The 20,445-nt window shown below is 48.8% G+C and overlaps 1 protein-coding gene across 7 annotated transcripts in view; it reads right to left on the reverse strand.

Annotated features, from left to right (window-relative positions):
- LOC129869681 (protein PRRC2C-like) overlaps window positions 1-20,329 on the reverse strand; it is a 45,052-nt gene extending 24,723 nt beyond the window's left edge. For 2 of the 7 annotated variants that reach the window (XM_055944328.1, XM_055944327.1), the window contains exons 1-14: window positions 19,869-20,329; window positions 13,912-14,081; window positions 13,127-13,301; window positions 12,722-12,972; window positions 12,196-12,530; window positions 8,022-8,101; window positions 7,778-7,905; window positions 7,576-7,663; window positions 7,293-7,446; window positions 6,442-7,126; window positions 6,099-6,274; window positions 5,638-5,920; window positions 5,290-5,491; window positions 1,843-4,902 (exon numbers count right to left, since the gene is read on the reverse strand). In XM_055944328.1, coding sequence (XP_055800303.1) covers window positions 1,843-4,902; window positions 5,290-5,491; window positions 5,638-5,920; window positions 6,099-6,274; window positions 6,442-7,126; window positions 7,293-7,446; window positions 7,576-7,663; window positions 7,778-7,905; window positions 8,022-8,101; window positions 12,196-12,530; window positions 12,722-12,972; window positions 13,127-13,301; window positions 13,912-14,026 — 5,732 coding nt within the window. In that variant the 5' untranslated portion in view covers window positions 14,027-14,081; window positions 19,869-20,329. The remainder of the gene's footprint in view (window positions 1-1,842; window positions 4,903-5,289; window positions 5,492-5,637; window positions 5,921-6,098; window positions 6,275-6,441; window positions 7,127-7,292; window positions 7,447-7,575; window positions 7,664-7,777; window positions 7,906-8,021; window positions 8,102-12,195; window positions 12,531-12,721; window positions 12,973-13,126; window positions 13,302-13,911; window positions 14,082-19,868) is intronic. The other 5 variants (XM_055944331.1, XM_055944329.1, XM_055944332.1 and 2 more) reach the window with 5 other exon arrangements.
- Between the last annotated feature and the right edge of the window lie 116 nt (window positions 20,330-20,445).

The raw sequence follows: 20,445 nt of genomic DNA on the forward strand, positions 1-20,445 counted from the left end.
GGGTAGCAAGAAGCCAAGGTAAGTTGCTAGCTAGCATTAAACTTCTTATAAAAAACAATCAATCTTAACATAATCACTAGTTAACTACACATGGTTGATGATATTACTAGTTTATCTAGCGTATCCTGCGTTGCATATAATCGATGCGGTGCCTGTTAATTTCTCATTGAATCACAGCCTACTTCGACAAACGGCTGATGATTTAACAAGCGCATTTGCGAAAAAAGCACTGTCGTTGCACCAATGTACCTAACCATAAACATCAATGCCTTTCTTTAAAATTAATACACAAGTATATATTTTTAAACCTGCAAATTTAGTTCATATTGCCTGCTAACATGAATTTCTTATAACTAGGGCAATTGTGTTTCTTCTCTTGCGTTCCGTGCAAGCAGTCAGGGTATATGCAGCAGTTTGGGCCGCCTGGCTCATTGCGAACTGTGTGAAGTCCATTTATTCCTACCAAAGGCTGTAATTAATTTGCCAGAATTGTACATAATTATGACATAACATTGAAGGTTGTACAGTGTAACAGCAATATTTAGACTTAGGGATGCCATCCGTTAGATAAAATACGGAACGGTTCCGTATTTCACTGAAAGAATAAACGTTTTGTTTTGGAAATTATATTTTCCGGATTCGACCATTTTAATGACCAAAGGCTCGTATTTCTGTGTGTTATTAAGTCTATGATTTGATAAAGCAGTCTGACTGAGCGATGGTAAGCACCAGCAGGCTCGTAAGCATTCATTCAAACAGCACTTTCGTGTGTTTGCCAGCAGCTCTTCGCAATGCTTTAATCATTGCCCTGTTTATGACTTCAAGCCTATCAACTCCCAAGATTAGGCTGGTGCAACTGATGTGAAATGGCTAGCTAGTTAGCGGGGTGCGCGCTAATAGCGTTTAAATCGGTGAAGTCACTCGCTCTGAGACTTGGAGTAGTTGTTCCCCTTGCTCAGCAAGGGCTGCGGCTTTTGTGGAGCAATGGGAACGATGCTTCGAGGATGGCTGTTGTTGATGTGTTCCTGGTTGGAGCCCAGGTAGGGGCGAGGAGAGGGATGGAAGCTATACTGTTACACTGGCAATACTAAAGTGCCTATAAAAACATCCAATAGTCAAAGGTATATGAAATACAAATGGTATAGAGAGAAATAGTCCTATAATTCCTATAATAACTACAACCTAAAACTTCTTACCTGGGAATATTGAAGACTCATGTTAAAAGGAACCACCAGCTTTCATATGTTCTCATGTTCTGAGCAAGGAACTTAAACGTTAGCTTTTTTTACATGGCACATATTGCACTTTTAATTTCTCCTCCAACACTTTGTTTTTGCATTATTTAAACAAAATTGAACATGTTTCATTATTTATTTGAGGCTAAATTGATTGTATTGATGTATTATATTAAGGTAAAAGAAAAGTGTTAATTCAGTATTGTTGTAATTGTCATTATATTACAAATACATTTATTTTTTAAATTTAATTAAAAAAAATCTATTATTATTATTTAAAAATAAATAATCGTTTAAAATCGGCCAATTAATCGGTAGCGGCTTTTTTGGTCCTCCAATAATCGGTATCGGTGTTAAAAGTGATGTGTACCCAGCAACTAGAACAGGATACGAAAGGAGATGAAACATTTGTCCTTCAGGAAGAGAGTGCTTCTACAGCTTTTATTCACACACACAGAAACGAAAACAGAAGCGCATGGTATTGGAGTTTGGTTGTTTAATAAGATATTGTTCATTATGTTAACAGTGAAGATATAACATGCAAACAGTCAGTGAACAAGACTAAAGGCCAAACCAAATCATGGTGTGAAATTGGTGGATGACTCACCCTCTACGTCCAGCCTTGCCACCTCCTCGCCTCTCTCCCTTCCCCCCTGCGTAGCCGCGGCCTGGTTTGGGTCCGCTGTTCCCCCAGCGGTTCTGCCTCTCCACCGGACGCTGACTGGAGAAACTCCTCCTGCCCCCGGCGGGCCCGGCTGCCTCGCGTTTGGGTGTCACCCCTCCCTCGGTGGGGGTCCTACTGGGGGGTGCTGAGCCCTGAGGGGGTAGGGGGGCTGGTGTCGAGGGCTGGGCAGTGCCACTAGCAGCCTCCCGCGCTCCCCTCCTCTCCTCCCGTTCTCTACGCTCGTTAAAGTCGCTACTCTCCGACGCAGTCTCCCACTCCTCGTTGGCCTGGTCAGAAGAGTTCTGCGTGGACAGGTCAGGTGACTTGGTGCCCACGGCAGAGGTGGTGGGAGGGGTGGTGTCAGGCAGTGCTGGGTCAGAGGTTAGGTCAGCGGCTTTGGGTTCCTTATCTACAGGCAGGGTGAAGGGGGCCCCTGGAACTCTGGAGAGAGTAGGGGACAGGGAGACAGGGCCAGGCACTAAGGCTGGGACGGGGGCAGTGGAGGTGGGTCCTGGTCCTGTGTCTCCTCCAGCTAAGACTGCAGCCTCTCTCTCCTTCAGCCTTCGGAAGCGGGGGGGTTTGTCCTGTCTGGGGGGTCGGGCTGGCCGAGGGCGACGGGGCCTCTCTCTGTCTCTGCTACTCTGGGGTCCCCCCTCCCCAAACTTCTTCCCCTCGAACTGTCGGTCTCTGTCTCCTCGAACGGGCCGTCGGTCAGAGTGGTGGTCCCAGTTGTCATAGCGTGATGACGAGGGTTCTGTGTCCTCGGGGCGGAAGGTCTCCATGGGTTTAGAGGGCCACTGGGAGGACGACTCTCTAGTTCCTGGTCGTCTGAGAGGAGCTGACCTAGGACCTCCTCTCTCCCTGGCTCCCCCTCGCCTGCTGTACAGTCCCCCTCTCCCCCGCCGTGAAGGATCTCCTTTGGGCAGGAAGCCTGGCTTGGGCCTTCCCTCGTCTCCTCCTCTGGGCCCTCCTTTCTCCCCCAGGTGATGGGGTCCGAAGCCAGGTTTGTGTGGTCCAGAGCGGGGCTCTCCTGGTATTTCACTGCGGAGCGATCGGGGTGGTTTGGCACTGGGCTCACGGTCTGAAGCCCCAGTGTCGCTAGCGGACTCCCGTCCTCCTTCGCTCTCTGAGTCTGTATCGGAACCACGACGCCGTCTGCGTTTGGGCATCACTTCGAAGTCTGAGCTCTCGCTGCGCGTCTCGCTCTCTTCACGGCAGCGGAAGGCAGCAGCGCCACTGACGGCAGGAAAGTCTGAGCGCGAGCGCGGCTCCTGATAAGGGTACTCCCATCGACTACGACCCCGGCCACCTCTACTTCGACCAATGTAAGTCCCCCGGAAACTCCGTCCTCGAGAGTAGTACTCCCCTCTGCCTCGGCCTCTAAAACCATCAGCCGGCCAGTCTCGCTCTCTGTCCCTTTCCATCTCTCTCTCCCGGTCTCTTTCCCTGTCCTCACGGCGGTAGGTCCGTGGGGGCAGGTTGGGCTCCTTCCTAGAGGGTAATTTAGGTTCAGGGTTTTTGTCATGGGTCGGTAGTTGGTCTGTCTTGTCGTCCTGGGAGGCTGGTATCGGGGCATGTGTATATCTGGATTTCTGGGGGCCCTTCCCAGACCCCTCTGTCTCAGGGGCCTCACTCTTCCCATCCCTCTCCCTCTCCCCGTGGGGTCTGTCCCTCTCCCCGTGGGGTCTGTCCCTCTCCCCGTGGGGTCTGTCCCTCTCCCCGTGGGGTCTGTCCCTCTCCCCGTGGGGTCTGTCCCTCTCCCCGTGGGGTCTGTCCCTCTCCCCGTGGGGTCTGTCCCTCTCCCCGTGGGGTCTGTCCCTCTCCCCGTGGGGTCTGTCCCTCTCCCCGTGGGGTCTGTCTCTCTCCTTCTCGCCGTGGGGTCTGTCTCTCTCCTTCTCGCCGTGGGGTCTGTCTCTCTCCTTCTCGCCGTGGGGTCTGTCTCTCTCCTTCTCGCCGTGGGGTCTGTCTCTCTCCTTCTCGCCGTGGGGTCTGTCTCTCTCCTTCTCGCCGTGGGGTCTGTCCCTCTCCTTCTCGCCGTGGGGTCTGTCCCTCTCCTTCTCGCCGTGGGGTCTGTCCCTCTCCTTCTCGCCGTGGGGTCTGTCCCTCTCCTTCTCGCCGTGGGGTCTGTCCCTCTCCTTCTCGCCGTGGGGTCTGTCCCTCTCCTTCTCGCCGTGGGGTCTGTCCCTCTCCTTCTCCCCGTGGGGTCTGTCCCTCTCCTTCTCCCCGTGGGGTCTGTCCCTCTCCTTCTCCCCGTGGGGTCTGTCCCACTCCTTCTCCCCGCCCTCAGACACTGCAGCAGCAGCGGAGGCAGCTTTCACTTCTCCTCGCTCCTCCTTCTTGGGTCTCTCCCCCTTTTCTCCTCTCTCACGGTGTCGCTCTCTCTCCTCCCGCTGCTCTCGTTCTTCCTTCATGTCTCTGAGTACAGGTTTCTTAATGGGTCCAGACCTGCGTACCGGCCTCTCTCCCCCTGGTCCGTCCCTACGGCCGGCCCCAGACCTCCCTCCCCAGCGCAGCTCAGCCTTCTGCTTGCTGGGGGCCGGCTTCTCTAGCTTGTGGAGGCCGTCAGCTGGAGGGGTGTCCCCGGCCACAGCAGCCTGGGAGAAAGGCTCTTTACTGGCCTTTATATCTTCTGCGCCTGGCCTCTCTTCTGGATCCTGGAGCTCAAGTGTCTTTGTGCCCAGGTGGAGGCTGTCGAACCTGGGCTCATCCAGTTTGAGGGAGTGGCTGGAGCCCTGGGAGATAGTACTCTGTAGCATGGCCTGTCCCAGAGCCTCCACCTCTCCAGTGGGCAGGCTAGGCTCCACTGGCTCAAAGGGAGACCCACCAGGCCCTATTTCTGTCTGCAGGGGTTCTGGAGCCTCCTCTGGGCCTGGGCCAAATCCTGACAGTGGCTTTGTGGGGTCTCTGAAAAGGTCTGATTTGCCACAGGGTTTCAGGGGATTGTGATCCTGGCTGGGGTACATGGCTGGGAGACCCCTTTCCATCTCCAACCCAGAGTCCAATCTGGGAAAAAGGAGAGATGTTTTAATAAAAAAAACTCTACGAACTTGGTGGACAACTGGAGCACACTAGATGACAGAAGGGCTTTTGATCTAAAGTGGCTTCCTCTTATTCCTATCTACCGTGGAGACAAGAAATTAAAAATAACATGTTTTGTTTAACCTTTATTTAACTACGCAAGTCAATTAAGAACAAATTCACATTTACAATGACAGCCTAGGAACTGTGGGTTAACTGCCTTGTTCAGGGGCAGAATGACAGATTTTTACCTTGTCAGCTCAGGGATTCGATCTAGCAATCTTCGGTTACTGGCACAACGCTCTAACCACTAGGCTACCTGCCGCCAGGTTAGTGTAATAAGATGCAGCCTGAGTGTTGTTGTCTACTCACCTGTTGTCCTCGTCCTCCCGTCCTTTAGGGGGTGTGACAGAGGGCAGGGGTTCAGTTTGGGGGTATGGGTCAGACCCCCATACTATGCGCGTTTCAGAAGGGAGACTATGGTCCCGTATGGGCCTGGTCAGGTGGTCGAAGGAGTCAGAACTGGAGCTGTCTCCTGGCTCTCTACGAACTATCTGCTTAGGAGGAATCCGCCCTGTAGACGAGGAGAAGGGACAGTCAAAATGGTTATTTATTTATATCTCTCTCATTAACAATTCATTTCTTTGTGCCAAACACATACACTGAAGACAAGCAAACCTAAACAGTCAAAACAGACACACTATGTCAGTATTGCCGTACCAGGTCCAGGGTGCATGTTTGGCATGTCGAGCGGTGGTCTTCCAGACATAATGCGGGGGTCCATATATGACTGCATCATGAGCCAGCGGGGGTCAAAGCCCATGTTAGCTAGGTGCTGCTGATGCTGGTGGTGAGGGGGGCCGACGGGCTGGTACAGGGAGCGGTGCTGCTGCTGGGAGGCAGCTACACATCCTCCACCCGCACCTCCTCCTGATGGGGACACAGCCCCACCACCACCCCCCTGCTGCTGTTGCTGCTGCTGCCACTGCTGCTTCATCTGCTCCTGCAAGGAGAAAAAAGTAAGAGTTAGATACAGGGATTCTCTTCAAAATAACATGGACAACATTAAAAAGATCAGGACTTCAGAGATGGAATGTAATGAAATTTGGTAACTGTTTTCTATATCCAATTTCACATCTGAAATTCCCCTTGGAAAAAAGTAAGCAACACAAGTCCAATACCTGCTGCCTGAGGAAGCGCGGGGGCAGAGACTTCTGGAACTGTTTAGAGTATCCAGAGGTGAGAGAGGGGCGCATGGCAGCCCCCACCTCTCCCTCAAGGTCCAGGGGGGCCACAGGGGCATCCTCTCCACTGAGGGGGTCCATAAGGGGCAGAGTGAGTGGCACAGGTTCCTCCACTAGAGAGAGAAATAGAGAGCGAGAGAAAGACAGTCACACTGAAATTAAACAAAACCTTGTTATTGGAATAAACAAATAGGGTCTCTGCTTGTTGTGAAAGTGTGGGAGGTAAAGCAGCTGGTTAATTTATGTTGGTGGAAACACAGGGCTCTGCCAGGGGGCTCACCTCTGCTCTCATCGGTGCTGAAGTAGTCTCTGATAGGCATGGGCGTCAGTCTCTCAGTCTGGCATTCCTCTACCAGAGGGCTCACCTCACTCAGGGGGCCCACCAAGCGCAGGGGACCCTCTCCGAGCCGAGGCTCTGGGGGTATGGACAATGGTCTCTGGACTGGAGGGCTGGGCTGGCGAGGCACAAACTGACTCTCTTCCTTCACACTAGGCTCTACTCTCTCCACCCGCTCTCTCTCCCTCTCAATCCTTTCTCTCTCCACACTCTCTCGGTCTTGGAGAGGGGCTGATATGTTCGGGGGCTGAGAGGAAGGGGCAGGCTGTGATGGTGCAGGGTTGGAGACAGGGGGAAGAACAGACAAAAGAGGTGTGTCTTCACACACAGCTCCAGTCTCTTCATTGGTTGTCTCGGCGGCAGGGCCGGGCTTGGCATCTGTTGCCGGGCGGAGTTTCTCGTTGAGGCGTTTGAGTTTCTCTGCGCAAGCGGCGAGTCTCTGCTCTTCCATCCTCCTCTCCTCCTCTTCTCTCCTCCGCCTGGCTCTTTCTACCGCTTCCGACAGGTCCTGCTTCTTGTGTTTCTGGCGCCAGGCCTCGCACTCCTCCTCACCAGCAGGGGGAGCAATGGTGGGGGGTTTGGCCACGCGAGGGGCTCCGCTGCCCACCGAGCGCCCACCTAGCTGACCCTAGAGATAGAGTGAAAAAGATGATCTAACACAACTACTTTACCTTAAAACCTCCAAAACCTAAATTAACTTGTATAGTAAAGCTCTTGATGGCGCATTAGTCCTGGACCCCTCCATCCAGTCAAACACACCGCAAACCGAGCCAACCAGCCACCCTCAGCCTTACCTGATGGTCCTGTGGTGGGCCAGTCTTGTACACCCCCATACTGCCAGGGGAAAGCACCCTGGGGTCCCTTCTATCTACCCATGAGCCTTTGCTGCCCCCCTGGCCGTCTGACGTGCGCTGCGTCCTCATCCGCTCCAATTTACCCATCCACTCCCTGAGTGAGTGAGACAGAGAGAGTGCAATGGTTAGGAGTCTTGAGGTGTACAGAGAACCAAGGTTCAAACAGTCTATCACACCCTGGTAGTGAGGCAGAAAAGGAAGCACCTTCTTCAGTGAGACTCACCAGGTTTCCCCTTTCTCTTTGGCGGCATGGTTCTCCTCGTCGTCACTGAAGTTGAGTTTCTCTGTGTAGTCGACCTCCATCTGAGCTCCTGGAGAACAGATAAGGAAAAATGAGGGTTACCGTTACATCGAGTTTACGTGAAAAGCTACTAAAACGTAATGAAGGTAAAGAATCATTATGTATAAATACAGATTAGTCTTACCAGCCCAGCCCTCGTCAGCCTCTGTGTCCAGGTTGTCAAGCTCTTTGAGCTCTGTGGCGCTGATGATGGAGGGTCTATCTGGGTCCTTGATCCAGGCCTGGGGGGGGCCGTGCTGGGGACGGACTCTCCTGGGGACCCAACACACAGGGTCAGTACACTGAGGAATGGGTGATGCGAGGTCTAGGAAGTTGTGTTGTTATAATAATGATGAATAGTGTTGGGATGTAGATGTGTGTGTACTCACCTGGCTCCATCCTGTGGAACAGGGTATCTGATGTTCCCTGGCACTGGAGCAAAGGGCATCCTGGGATACGCATTGAACATCTAGAACAGGACACAGAAACACACAGCCATTACTAGGAGAATCCTACTCTGCAAGGTTAAAGAAATGTTTAGCAAACTAGCAACGATTGTCAAGAAAACATCCCACATCAGGTAAGACATTCTACAGCTTTTTATTCACCTTATGACGCCTGGCAACAAGAGCGCATCCAATTTGTTGCGATTGTTTTCCTACTTCCGGCCCAGTCACAAGCAAAACATCATTAAATACAAATTCAATGTCAAAACTATTACAGAATTAGAAAGATATGTTAATACTATGTTGAGTAAAATTATAGAAAACATTTAAACTTTTGTTATCTAAGCTACCGGACTTGAATATGTTCCGGGATTCATCCGATGGCATTGGAGGAGTTTACCACCTCAGTCGCAGGCTTCATTAATAAGCGCATCGACAACGTCGTCCCCACAGTGACCGTACGTACATAACCCAACCAGAAGCCATGGATTACAGGCAACATCCACACTGAGTTAAAGCTGCCTCTTTCAAGGAGCAGGACACTAATCAGACGTTTATAAGAAATCCCGACTCCAATGAACCATCAAACAGGACCATGATCGAATCCTACTACACCGGCTCTGATACTCGTTGAATGTGGCAGGGATTGCAAACTATCACGGATTACAAAGGGAAAACCAGCCGCGAGCTGCCCAGTGACGCGAGCCTACCAGACGAGCTAAACGCCTTCTATGTTCGCTTCGAGGCTAGCAACACTGAAGCAATGAGAGCACCAGCTGTCTGGGTGACCAAGCTCTCCTTAGCCGACGTGACTAAGACCTTTAAACAAGTCAACCTTCACAAGGCTGCAGGGCCAGACGGATTACCAGGATGCGTATTCAGAGCATGCGCTGACCAGCTGGCAAGTGTCTTCACTGACATTTTTAACCTCGCCCTGACCGAGTCCCTAATACCTACATGTTTCAAGCAGACCACCATAGTCCCTGTGCCTAAGGATGCCAAGGTAACCTGTCTAAATGACTGTCAACCCGTAGCACTCACATCGGTAGCCATGAAATGCTATGGAAGGCTGGTCATAGCTCACATCAACGCCATCATCACAGACACCCTGGATCCACTCCAATTTTCATTACGCCCCAACAGATCCACAGATGATGCAATCTCTATTGCACTCCACACTGTCCTTTCCCACCTGGACAAAAGGAACACTTATGTGAGAATGCGGTTCATTGACTACAGCTCAGCGTTCAACAAGCTCATCCCTAAGCTGAACATCTCCATCTGGATCCTGAACTTCCTGACAGGCGGTGAGGATAGGCAACACATCCACCACGCTGACCCTCAACACGGGGGCACCTCAGGGGTGCGTGCTTTATCACCTTCTGTACTCCCTGTTCACCCACGACTCCAAGACCACCATTAAGTTCGCTGACGACTAGACGGTGGTAGGCTTGATCACCGATGAGACAGCTTATAGGGAGGAGGTCAGAGACCTGGCAGTGTGGTGCCAGGACAACAACCTCTCCCTCAACATCAGCAAGACAAAAAAGAGTTGATCGTGGACTACAGGAAACAGAAGGCAAAGCACGCCCCCAGTGCAGTTATCACAACACATCATTTTCTGTGTTATAGCCTAACTAGATAATATCGCTTTAAAGCCCTGTGGAAAATTACGTAATTTAAATAAAAGCAGAGGAAGAGGCGAACTTTAGAATACTTGTGAATTTGCAAGGCATGCAAGACAATTAAGACATTGCGAGATGCAGACTACCAAGACATGTGCGTACGGTTCTGCCTGCCCCTCTCTGACGCTGGCCTTTCTGCTCGGTCTCTTCACTAGTGATGGGAGTATGTGTTCAGACTTCGGTCTGTTGCATGTAGAATATCCTATCTTAGGCTATTCATGGAAACGATGTCGTACAGTATCTTCGGGCCAGTCTTGTGCGCATGGCGTAGGCTACTCTTCGTTGCTGAGGGCGTTTTTGTCTCATAATATGAAATTACAGTAGGCTACCAGAATAGCCTGTATCGATTACTCTTCTCAGATATAACAGTATGTGGCCCCTTGAAAACGCCTTGGCTACAGCATGTTTGTTTGTCCGTTAGGGTAGGTTATACTACGTTTATTTTTACTGGATATTTGTGTATGTACTCTTTACCCATTTTTCTCCCCAATATTATGATATCCAATTGGTAGTTACAGTCTTGTTCCATCGTATGGACTCGGGAGAGGCGAAGGTCGTCTCTGACAGACGAAGCAGCCAAGCAGCACTGCTTCTTGACACCCTTCTCGCTTAACCCGGAAGCCAGCCGTACCAACGTGTTGTTGGAAACACTGTACAACTGGCGACCATGTCAGCGTGCATGCGCCCGGCCCGCCACAAGGAGTCGCCAGAGCGCAATGGGACAAGGACCACCGCCTCATGGGCTCCCGGTCGTGGCCAGCTACGACAACACAGAATCGAACCCGGGTCCATAGAGACGATTGCGATGCATTGCCTTAGACCGCTGCGCCACTCGGAAGGCCCTACACTACGGCTTTTTAAATGCTGACACGAAACCTTCTCTGGAGATATGAACTACATTTTACTTGCCGCTGCTGAAGCAGGACTAACTTCCATCACTAAGCAACCAGAACTGTCAATCCTAGACTGCATGCGCGCAGATCCCCATTTCCTAAAAAAGTACTTTAAATATTAAATATTGCAACTTCCAAGACATTTAGTCGATAGAAAGCACATCTAAAAAACTGCATAAACACAGCAGCACATCAATCAGCAATGTTTGTTGTGGTCGGGGAAACAATAAAGAACTTTATATGCCAGAGCAAAATTCTACTGTCTGATGTCACTTTATTTTTATTGTCTGAAAATGTATCAATTACAGACATGTTACTGTACCGCCTTCTGTGTCTATAAAGGGTCACGGTAGATATAAATTAATTACCCGGCCCTGGAGGTCATACATACGTAATAGGACCATTATTCTGCATTGTGAATGGACGTGGAATTTTATCGATAAACAGGCAGTTTAAATGTCCCATCATTAATAATCTATCATGGTCCAAACACAGTCGTAAAGAGGGCACAGCATCGCCTCTTCCCCCGTAGGAGGCTGAAAAGATTTGGCATGGGCCTTCAGATCTTCAAAAGTTCCACTGCTGCACAATTGCAGGACATCTATACCAGGCGGTGTCATAGACTGTTCTCTCTGCTACCGCACGGCAAGCGGTACCGGAGCAACAAGGTGTCTGAACAGCTTCTACCCCAAAGCCATAAGACTGCTGAACAGTTAATCAAATGGCTACCCTGACTATTTGCATCGACCCCCTTTTAATATGTACCGACTCTCTTGCACCAGCTCTATGCACACTCACTGGACTCTACCCCCCCCCCCACACACACACACCACAAACGCTCACACACACCCAGAGACACACTTCACAATCGTTACATACGCTGCTGCTACTCTATTTTCTATCCTGATTGCCTAGTCATGTTTACCCTTACATACATGTAGATTCTGCCTCAATTACCTTGTTCCCCTGCACATTGACTAGGTACCGGTACTCCTTGTATACAGTCTCGTTATTGTGTTACATTTCCTTTTTGCAACATGTTACTTTTTAACTCTGCTTTGTTGGGAAAGGGCTCGTAACAGATTGCAATTATCCGAATGTTATCTATATAAAACATTTTTGCACTGTTTGTCATTGATATTCCTTGTCTAACAACATTGCCATTTCAAGTATTGATCTTCAAAAGAAAAGGGATAGAGCCTGCATTGATAACGACCATTAGATAGTCTAATATGCTAACTAGCAAACCCGCCCAGTCCAAGCTAATGAGAATGATAACGAACGTCAGCTTCTGACGAGGTGAAAAACAAAGATTAAAATGTTTTCTATCATTTTCCCTCACATATAATTAACATATCTTCAAATTTTGTGCACATTATGTTATAGTTTAGACAAATGTCCTTAATATTTAACAATGTTTTGTTTGTTGGTGAATGGGCCGTAAGGAGGAAAACAATCATGTTCGATCAGGAACTGAATCAAGTGGGTGGGCATTATAAATTAATACCAAGCAAAATCAATAATCAGTCCGTCACTTACGTAGGGTGGCATCATGCCCCTGAACTGGGGGTGGAACTGGGGAGGCACACCGGCATGGGCCTGCTGGCCCCCATTGAGTTTAGGCTGGGCTAGAGCAGAGGGGGGTTGTAGCTTGGGCTGAGAGGAGAGGGGTGCAGGCTTGGCAGACAGGGGCAGCCTCTCCCTCTCCTCTTTCTTCTCAATAGGGGGCACCCTGCCCCTCTCCTCCACCTCCCCAGGGGGTGAGGGGGTGCTGAGCGCTGCCCCTCCATCCTCTGGCCCACAGCTGTCCATCTCAGAAGGGCTAGCTGAGGTGGTCAGATTCTTTCCACCGCCCTCGCGCCAACTACCAACATCTATAGGGGAGCAGAGACAAGACAACACAGGCCAGTCATTTCTGTGGTAGAGTAACAACCTTTGGGTCGGGTAGTTTGGTCCATCAGTAGCGGGTAGAAGAGTGCAATGCTCATGTTCTGAGGACAGACTGGAGAATGTGTGTGTGTGTGTGTGGTTATGTGAGTGAGTGTGTGTGTGTGTGTGTTCGTACTCTGAGGTCGGAGGCTGGGTCCAGGTCCATAAAGCTCTTCTTCCTGCCCCTCCCCTTTCTCCGGCTCTCCGGCCGCCTGCAAACTGGGGAACTCCTGGTGGAACTGGCTGCTCACACGAGGGGCTCCTCCATCTAGCTGTGGTGGTGGCAGCTTGCTGTTGGCCCAGGATCTGCTGCACCCTATAGAGGACGAGACCTCTGGGGGTTGGGGGGGCCCTGGGTTAGGCTGGGGTGGGGGGGTATCGGACTGCCTGATACACACAACACAAAGAGGAGGGGGAGGGGAGAGATCGCGGAGAGTAGTTGTTTATTATTAGGGCTGAGAAACAACCTAAAGACAAAAAGAACTATGACCTAGTAACAGTGTATGTAGAGATTCAGTAAGGGACAGCCCTAGTATCTCACCTCTCGTCTCCTCCCTCAGGTCTGGAGGCCCAGCCGCTGCCGTCCTTGGGGACAATGTTAACGTTGGGGTCGTTGCCCTTGTTCTCTGCCTTCAGGCTGGGCAGGTTGGCAGGGGGGGGCATGCGCCGACTGACAGCAACCTTACCCAAACTCTGGAGCCCATGTCTGGCAGCCACTGGACGAGGGCATGAAACATTTCGACATTTAGCAAGGAGCAGTTTACATAATCACATTTATTATCAGGGGTGCAAACTGGTGAGGACCCAAAAAGGCAGAAAATGAATTGTGCGGAAACGTGTGACAAATCTGAGATTTTTTGGGGCCTATTTTTTGAGAATAAGTAATGTATACAATACACATTTGATTAATCTCAAAACGGTTAACTTTCCAAACCACCATAGCCAGAAAATTTTGTCCTGGGGGGAGGAGTAGGGTTCTTTGGTCTGCGTTTAAGGTTTACCATGACAATCTCCGTTTCCCCGGACGGGAATACATAGGGAAGATTTTATTTTTTTTGTAGCCCAAATTCCATTATCTTGGTTTTGTTTCTCCAGGTGTTGGATTTCGCGTGATTTTTTAAATTCTTCTTCAGATCTACACGATTCACGTGAATGGTCTATTTTTAGATCAAAACTGCAAATATCGCTGAAAGCAACAAGTTCACATCCCCGCATTATGGACAAACCCAAACTGGCCTCTAGCCACAAGGAGAGGCAAACATTTTACAATGAGACCTTGACAAACAAAAAAAAAATGTGTGTGTGTGATGGGAAGCATGAGCGTACCTGCAGTTTTCTGGGTCTCCAGAGACTTGCCCTTGTACGTGTTGAAGAGGCTAAGGGTTGCATACTTGGTCTTGCCATCCTTTGCCTTGGTGCTCTGCCCTGACTTCTCTGACATTTCGCTGGAAACTCATTGAGTCTGGTCCTCTGGTCTCACCCCCAGAACCAGCCTCCTGCAATATAAATCAAGCTTTATTTAAAAGGCACTAGACAGAATTTTTTTAATTACATTTCCATTGTAATTTCAGAAAATGTATATAATAAACAGTGCATTCGGAAAGTATTCAGACTAGTGATGCACAGATATGAAATTGTTCGCCGATACCGATATCCGATATTTTCCTTGCAAAAAAAAAACTGACACCGTCAATCAATACTTAACATTTCAGCAGCCTTAAGCATTCTAGTAGTTAAACACACACATGGATGCAGCGGTCTAAAGCACTGCATCTCAGTGCAAAAGGTGTCACTACAGTCCCTGGTTCGAATCCAGGCTGCATCACATCCGGCCATGATTGGTAGTCCCATAGGGCACAATTGGCACAGTGTCGTCCGGGTTTGGCCGTCATTGTAAATAAGAATTTGTTAACTAACTTGCTTAGTTAAATAAAGGTTACACACACAAAATAGTTATTTTGTTAGCATTTACGCATGTCCCCATTACCAGTAAAACAATCAAAACCGATTTCTTTCACTTACTTGCTGTGCTGTTCATTTGTCCAGTCGTTTCATTCTCAAACAGGATTTCTATGGAACGCCGTTTGGGTCTTTCCATGTCAAAAAAGATACTATTTAAAATTATTTGACGTGTCAAATAAGTTTGTTGACCAATCAGGACCTGAATATGACTGCACGTCACAATTTAACGCGTTCATAAATGTTTTACGTAGTTATTACGCTATCACTCGTATTTCATATGTCACAACGATTCATCGATACGTATGCTATGATGCTGGTAAAGTTGTCTTGCGCACCTACAGTGCTGGTCATTAAAAAAAGCTATCTAGCTCATGGATGCAAACAATGTTCTTCCCCCAAAACAAAACGACAATCTGTTTCAGTAGCTATAGTTAGCTAGCTAACTATATAGATAGGTGTCATCATCAGGTAGCTAAGGGGAAAATTAGCGGGAAGGGGGGAGAGAGAAATGGGGGGAGGGGGAGAGAATGAAGGTAACTCCACAGAGCTCTTCAGAGTGACGGAATGACTGACTAGGAGAGACTCTACACCTCTCCATCACAATGGCTTCTCTCCACTCGATGGGGCATGTCGTGTTGCCATGCCGACAGGCCCTAAGAGAGCAGCCTTTGTTGAGCCATGCGGCTGTGCTGCCTAACGGCCGGGAGCCATTCATTATTGATGGAGGAGCGATGTTTGAGCATGGAGGGGGCCAGGGCAGCTAACAGCACAGCACTGAGGCTAACAGTGCTGTTTCCCAAATGCTCAATGACCTCTGGTGGGTGGCATCACTCCTACATAATACTGATGGAAGACACTCTGATATAAATGAATGCCCAAATGGTAGAGCAGGACCCACTAATTGTTGTTGCAGATATCTTACATTTAAAATTTGAACGCTTTCACAATTGCAGTAAAAGTTTAACAACCCGAAATGTAATAGATATTTCCTCAACTCCGGCAGTTCCATTGTGTTTCTTCATTGTTCCCCTCTAACCAGGGACTGATTTAGACCTGGGACACCAGGTGGGTGCAATTAAGTATCAAGTAGAACAGAAAACCAGCAGGCTCCGGACCTCGTAGGGTAAGAGTTGAGTACCCCTGCTCTAGGCAGTGGGCAAACTGATTGTATGAGCAAAAGCAAAGTCACAAACAAGCACACTGCGCTGACACCCTCCTAGCCACACTAAACTGGCACACATACAGAGAACGGAGAGCGCCTGGGAGAGGGGAGGCACGAGTAAGATAAGCAGAGCCACTTCCTCCACAGGGAAGGCCAGGCCAGCTCCTACGTGTGCCACAGCCACAAGGGAGAGACCCCAGAAAGGGACAGAGTCAATGAAGGACAGAGTGTGAGTCACAGGGACAAAGCAGCCTAAACAGACATTCTGCTCCTCTGATTGTCATAAACAACCCCCCCCCCCCCCATAGACCTGACCAGCCCCCAAGTCCTACCTTGCTTAGCCCTCACCTCTATCTGCCGGGTCTCCAGCCATACATTGTTCACCTGCTCTGTCAAGTCCCACATAACCCAGCCATGCCCCCAAAGAGGTCATTGCCCAGCCTTGCCCACCTGCTCAACCCAGACCCTCATCCCAGCTTCAGTTCAAATCATGCCCAGTCCTCTCTCTCTGCAAACCAGCTCTACCCAATTACTCTAACATATAATATTCTGACTGATGTTTTTTTTTTTAATCAAAAGTGACATAACACATATAGCCCTTTGAACTCCAACCATGGCCCTCTGCCTCCAGGGAGAGCAGAGATGAAAGAAGAGGCGCAGAGATTCAGATCTCTGTAAACGAGGGTAAAGAAAACAAGGAAAGGAAACCTTTAGACCAGGGGTGTCATAATCATTCCGTTGAGGGCCTAGGGTCTGCGGGCTTTTGGGTTTTCCTTTCAATTAAAACCTAGACAAGCAGGTGAGTTATTTATTAATTAGAGACCTAAACTCACCAAATGCGGTGCGGATCTGTTTTTATCCAAAAGTATTCTTCGCCTCGTATCCGAAATCCACAACAGAAGCTAGCCAGCTCACTAGCTAACGTTAGTATTCAGCTAACCGCAGCTAGCGGTCATCAGCTATCCTTTAGCTCGGGAAAGCTATCGCAAGTTTTGTACAACGCGACTCAGACCAGAGCATACCTGACCTATTTTCTCTCCATATCCCCGGATATCTACCGCAAGCTCTGGACATTTACACCTGGATCTTGCAGCTAACTAGCTGCTATCCGAGTGACTATTGGCTAATGTCGATTCTGGCGCAAACACCAATTATCCCGGAGCTAGCTAGCTGAAGAGTTCCATCAGCCACTCCTGGGCTACAATCCCCTATCCGGACCCGTTTTACGGCCGATGCGGAGCCCCACCGGGCCTTCACGACTGGAATGCCAACGTTATCTGCCAGAGGGAGTTATTCCACTGGCCCCTCCATCGCAAAACTGACCATCTTACCGATCCTCGACGGTGTCATTTACAAAATAGCCTCCAATACCCTACTCAACAAATTGGATGCAGTCCATCACACAGTGCCATCCGTTTTGTCACCAAAGCCCCATGTACTACCCACCACTGCGACCTGTACGGTCTCGTTGGCTGGCCCTCGCTTCACACTCGTCGCCAAACCCACTGGCACCAGGTCATCTACAAGACCCTGCTAGGTAAAGTCCCGCCTCATCTCTGCCCGCTGGTCACCATAGCAGCACCCACCCGTAGCACGCGTTCCAGCAGGTATATCTCACTTGTCACCCCCAAAGCCAATTCCTCATTTGGCCGCCTCTCCTTCCAGTTCTGCTGCCATTGACTGGAACGAACTACAAAAATCTCTGAAACTGGAAACACTTATCTCCCTCACTAGCTTTAAGCACCAGCTGTCACAGCAGCTCACAGAACACTGCACCTGTACATAGCCCATCTATAAATAGCCCAAAAAACTACCTCTTCACCTTACTGTATTTATTTATTTAGCTCCTTTGCACCCCATTATTTCTACTATGCACACGCATCTACTGTCAAATCTATCATTCCAGTGTTTTAATTGCTATATTGTATTTACTTCACCAACATGGCCTATTTATTGCCTTTACCTCCATTATCTCACCTCATTTGCTCACATTGTATATAGACTTATTTCTCTACTGTATTATTGACTATGTTTGTTTTTTCTCCATGTGTAACTCTTATCTTGGCCAGGTCGCAGTTGTAAATGAGAACTTGTTCTCAAACTTGCCTACCTGGTTAAATAAAGGTGAAATAAATACAAATTCAACTATCAGGTACAAAGGAAGCGCGAAAAGCCGCAGACACTCGGCCCTCCGAGGAATGAGTTAGACACCTGTGCTTTATGCTGCGGTTAGTTGGTATGAGGTAGACGGCAAACCGGATGTCATTGTTTTCAATGAGAGCACGAAGGTAAATGCCGTTGAGGCTGGCGGTGAATGCAGTCAGCCGCCATGGTAGAAGGGACTTGCCACCAGTTAAAATATTTCCACTTTCGTCGTAGCGTTGTTTTCTACCAGATGCTGATTTGCACCGATTGTTTACTGAAATCACAATAGCAACGCATAACGTCGTCCTGGCTCGCTTTTTCCGTCACCAATTTTCTTACTTTCTTGTCATGCTATGCCGACTGGTATGACGGTTTTTGCATGTCTCGTCTAAACGCAGCATTAGACTATCAAGATGGCCCCCATGGCAGGAAGCTACAGACAGACCCAAGATTGTGTGCACTGTGCCAGCTGAGGTGGATAGCAGCTGAGTCACCTCTCACAGAGATACAACAGTAGTCAACAGATAGCCATGCAACAGAGGACCACAACACACCTAGAATGATCTGAAATCCTAATGCAATTAATCCGCCATTTTGCTTCTATTCATCCTGTTTTCAGATAAGTGGACATGAGGGACAGGAGACGCAGCGAGGAAGCCACTTTAGACTATTGAAATTCAGCCCATATTAAGTTATATTGAGCTGCAGCCTCTTGGGAGGAAGGAACATCAATATCTTCCAGTCTGTAGGGAGATGGAATTCGATGGTTTCTAAATATTTTCCCAGTCATTGGGGACTAAAGCCAGCTGTTATCTTCCCTAATGCATATACAAAACAGATGGCATTGAATATGGAATCAGCTGGACTATAGACGACTTTTCAGGACTTAGCATCAAAGTTTGACTTGCAGGTTAACTATACACTGCCGGCACACAGCAGGGCGGTGTGGCTTTCGGTTGGAACTTGGTACCAGGATCAGTATGAGACTATCCCTCTATCTCCTCCCATGGACATGTGCTGACTTTTTAAAATCACTATCAATTTAAGTGGATAAATTCACTTTCCTATGAAATGGCGTCATCTGGCCCACTCTGGGGATTCGGATAGACAGGTAGGTTGAATCACTTTGGACTGTTTCCTAAACCAATCTCCTCTGACACGCTGCACATGCTCACTCATCTCCTCACCACACTCAGGTCAAACGCCTGGTCATTTGCATACCAGTCACACCAGAGAACACAATAAATACCTGGTTGTCAGTGATCGGAATCAATGGTAGCAGAGGTTATCAACATGGATTTTGGTTCATATAATTTACTAATGGTTTTGTCCAGAAGACAGGATCACGGTCACCGGAAAATGTTAAAGACCTGTGGACTGTGTTTGCCAACTGTCTGGGTAAATGTATTCCGAGTTGTCTAGAGAGGATGTTTATAGGTTAATACTTTTGTTAATTTTTAAACTGGGGATACGGACACTGTCACGCCCAAAACACAAAGAAATGTAGATGTAACGTGTTCAAACCTCTAGCAGTGCATTTTTATTTTAGTAATAGTTCAAGGCTTGGAGATGGTATTAAAATCTCGGTGTAGCTAACTGGTCAAATTGTAGCCTAACTGGTTCCCCGCACCGGGCAGGCCGATGGTTTGATGGATCAGTTTTAGGTTGAGACATGATGGGTCACATCGGTCCGGCGCCTTTTCTAGCCCAAAACACAAAACAATCGAACACAAATGAACGATATCAAACATGATTCTAAACTAGTATAATACTATTTGGCTGCAATCGTTCAGATTTACACGATACTGCAGCATGGTGGGTTAAGTAGTTGAGAAGAGTCAAAACGTTCAGTTTCGGTTCTTAAGTCACCATCATCATCACATTCGGCTTTTTCTCAGTGGACGTACAGTGCTAGCGTGCTAGCTAAGTGGCCAAAGTAGCTAGCGTTACACCATCACACCTAACCTGCTTTTCACCACGAACTAGCTAGAAAATTCTTGACATGGCGACCAACCTGTCACCGCCGGTCTCTCTTCTTCTAGTATGTCGTCTGGGTTCGGCTTGTTTTGTAGTATCCAAGCCGAGTGTGTGGCCGGCGGATTACAAAAACTGGCTAGCTTGCTAACGGTAGCTAGTTAGGTAACTAGCGTGGTACAGTAGCTAGCATCCAACCATTTCTCCTCGACTTGCACGGGCCTCAAATCTATTATGTGCCAACACGGTGCCCTTTCTTCTTTCCCTGTGTTTCCACCGTTGTTTGGACGTTAAGGGGATCACGACTTGTGTTTCCGTTTTTTTTTGCCCACCCGTTATCTCGTGTGAGACAGTGCTGCTCTCGTTGAGTGCTGCTTGCGCCGCGGCCTGTCTCACAATCAAAGATGGCAGACCGCCAGTCCACGGGTGTCTGACGTCATCACGCACAGAAGACGGCGGCTGCAGAGCGACAGTTTTGGGAGTAGATGAAGCCAGAGGAAGACGCGAATCGAGATAATTTACTCTGTCCAAAATCTGTTAAAGAGAGCTAAGCCCTTTTGTATGGTGGTCTGAGTATCGAATTACTGCGATGCTTATTTGATCGAATAGAAGTTTCC

Source organism: Salvelinus fontinalis, chromosome 14, assembly GCF_029448725.1.
Source record: "Salvelinus fontinalis isolate EN_2023a chromosome 14, ASM2944872v1, whole genome shotgun sequence".
Taxonomy (NCBI): domain Eukaryota; kingdom Metazoa; phylum Chordata; class Actinopteri; order Salmoniformes; family Salmonidae; genus Salvelinus; species Salvelinus fontinalis.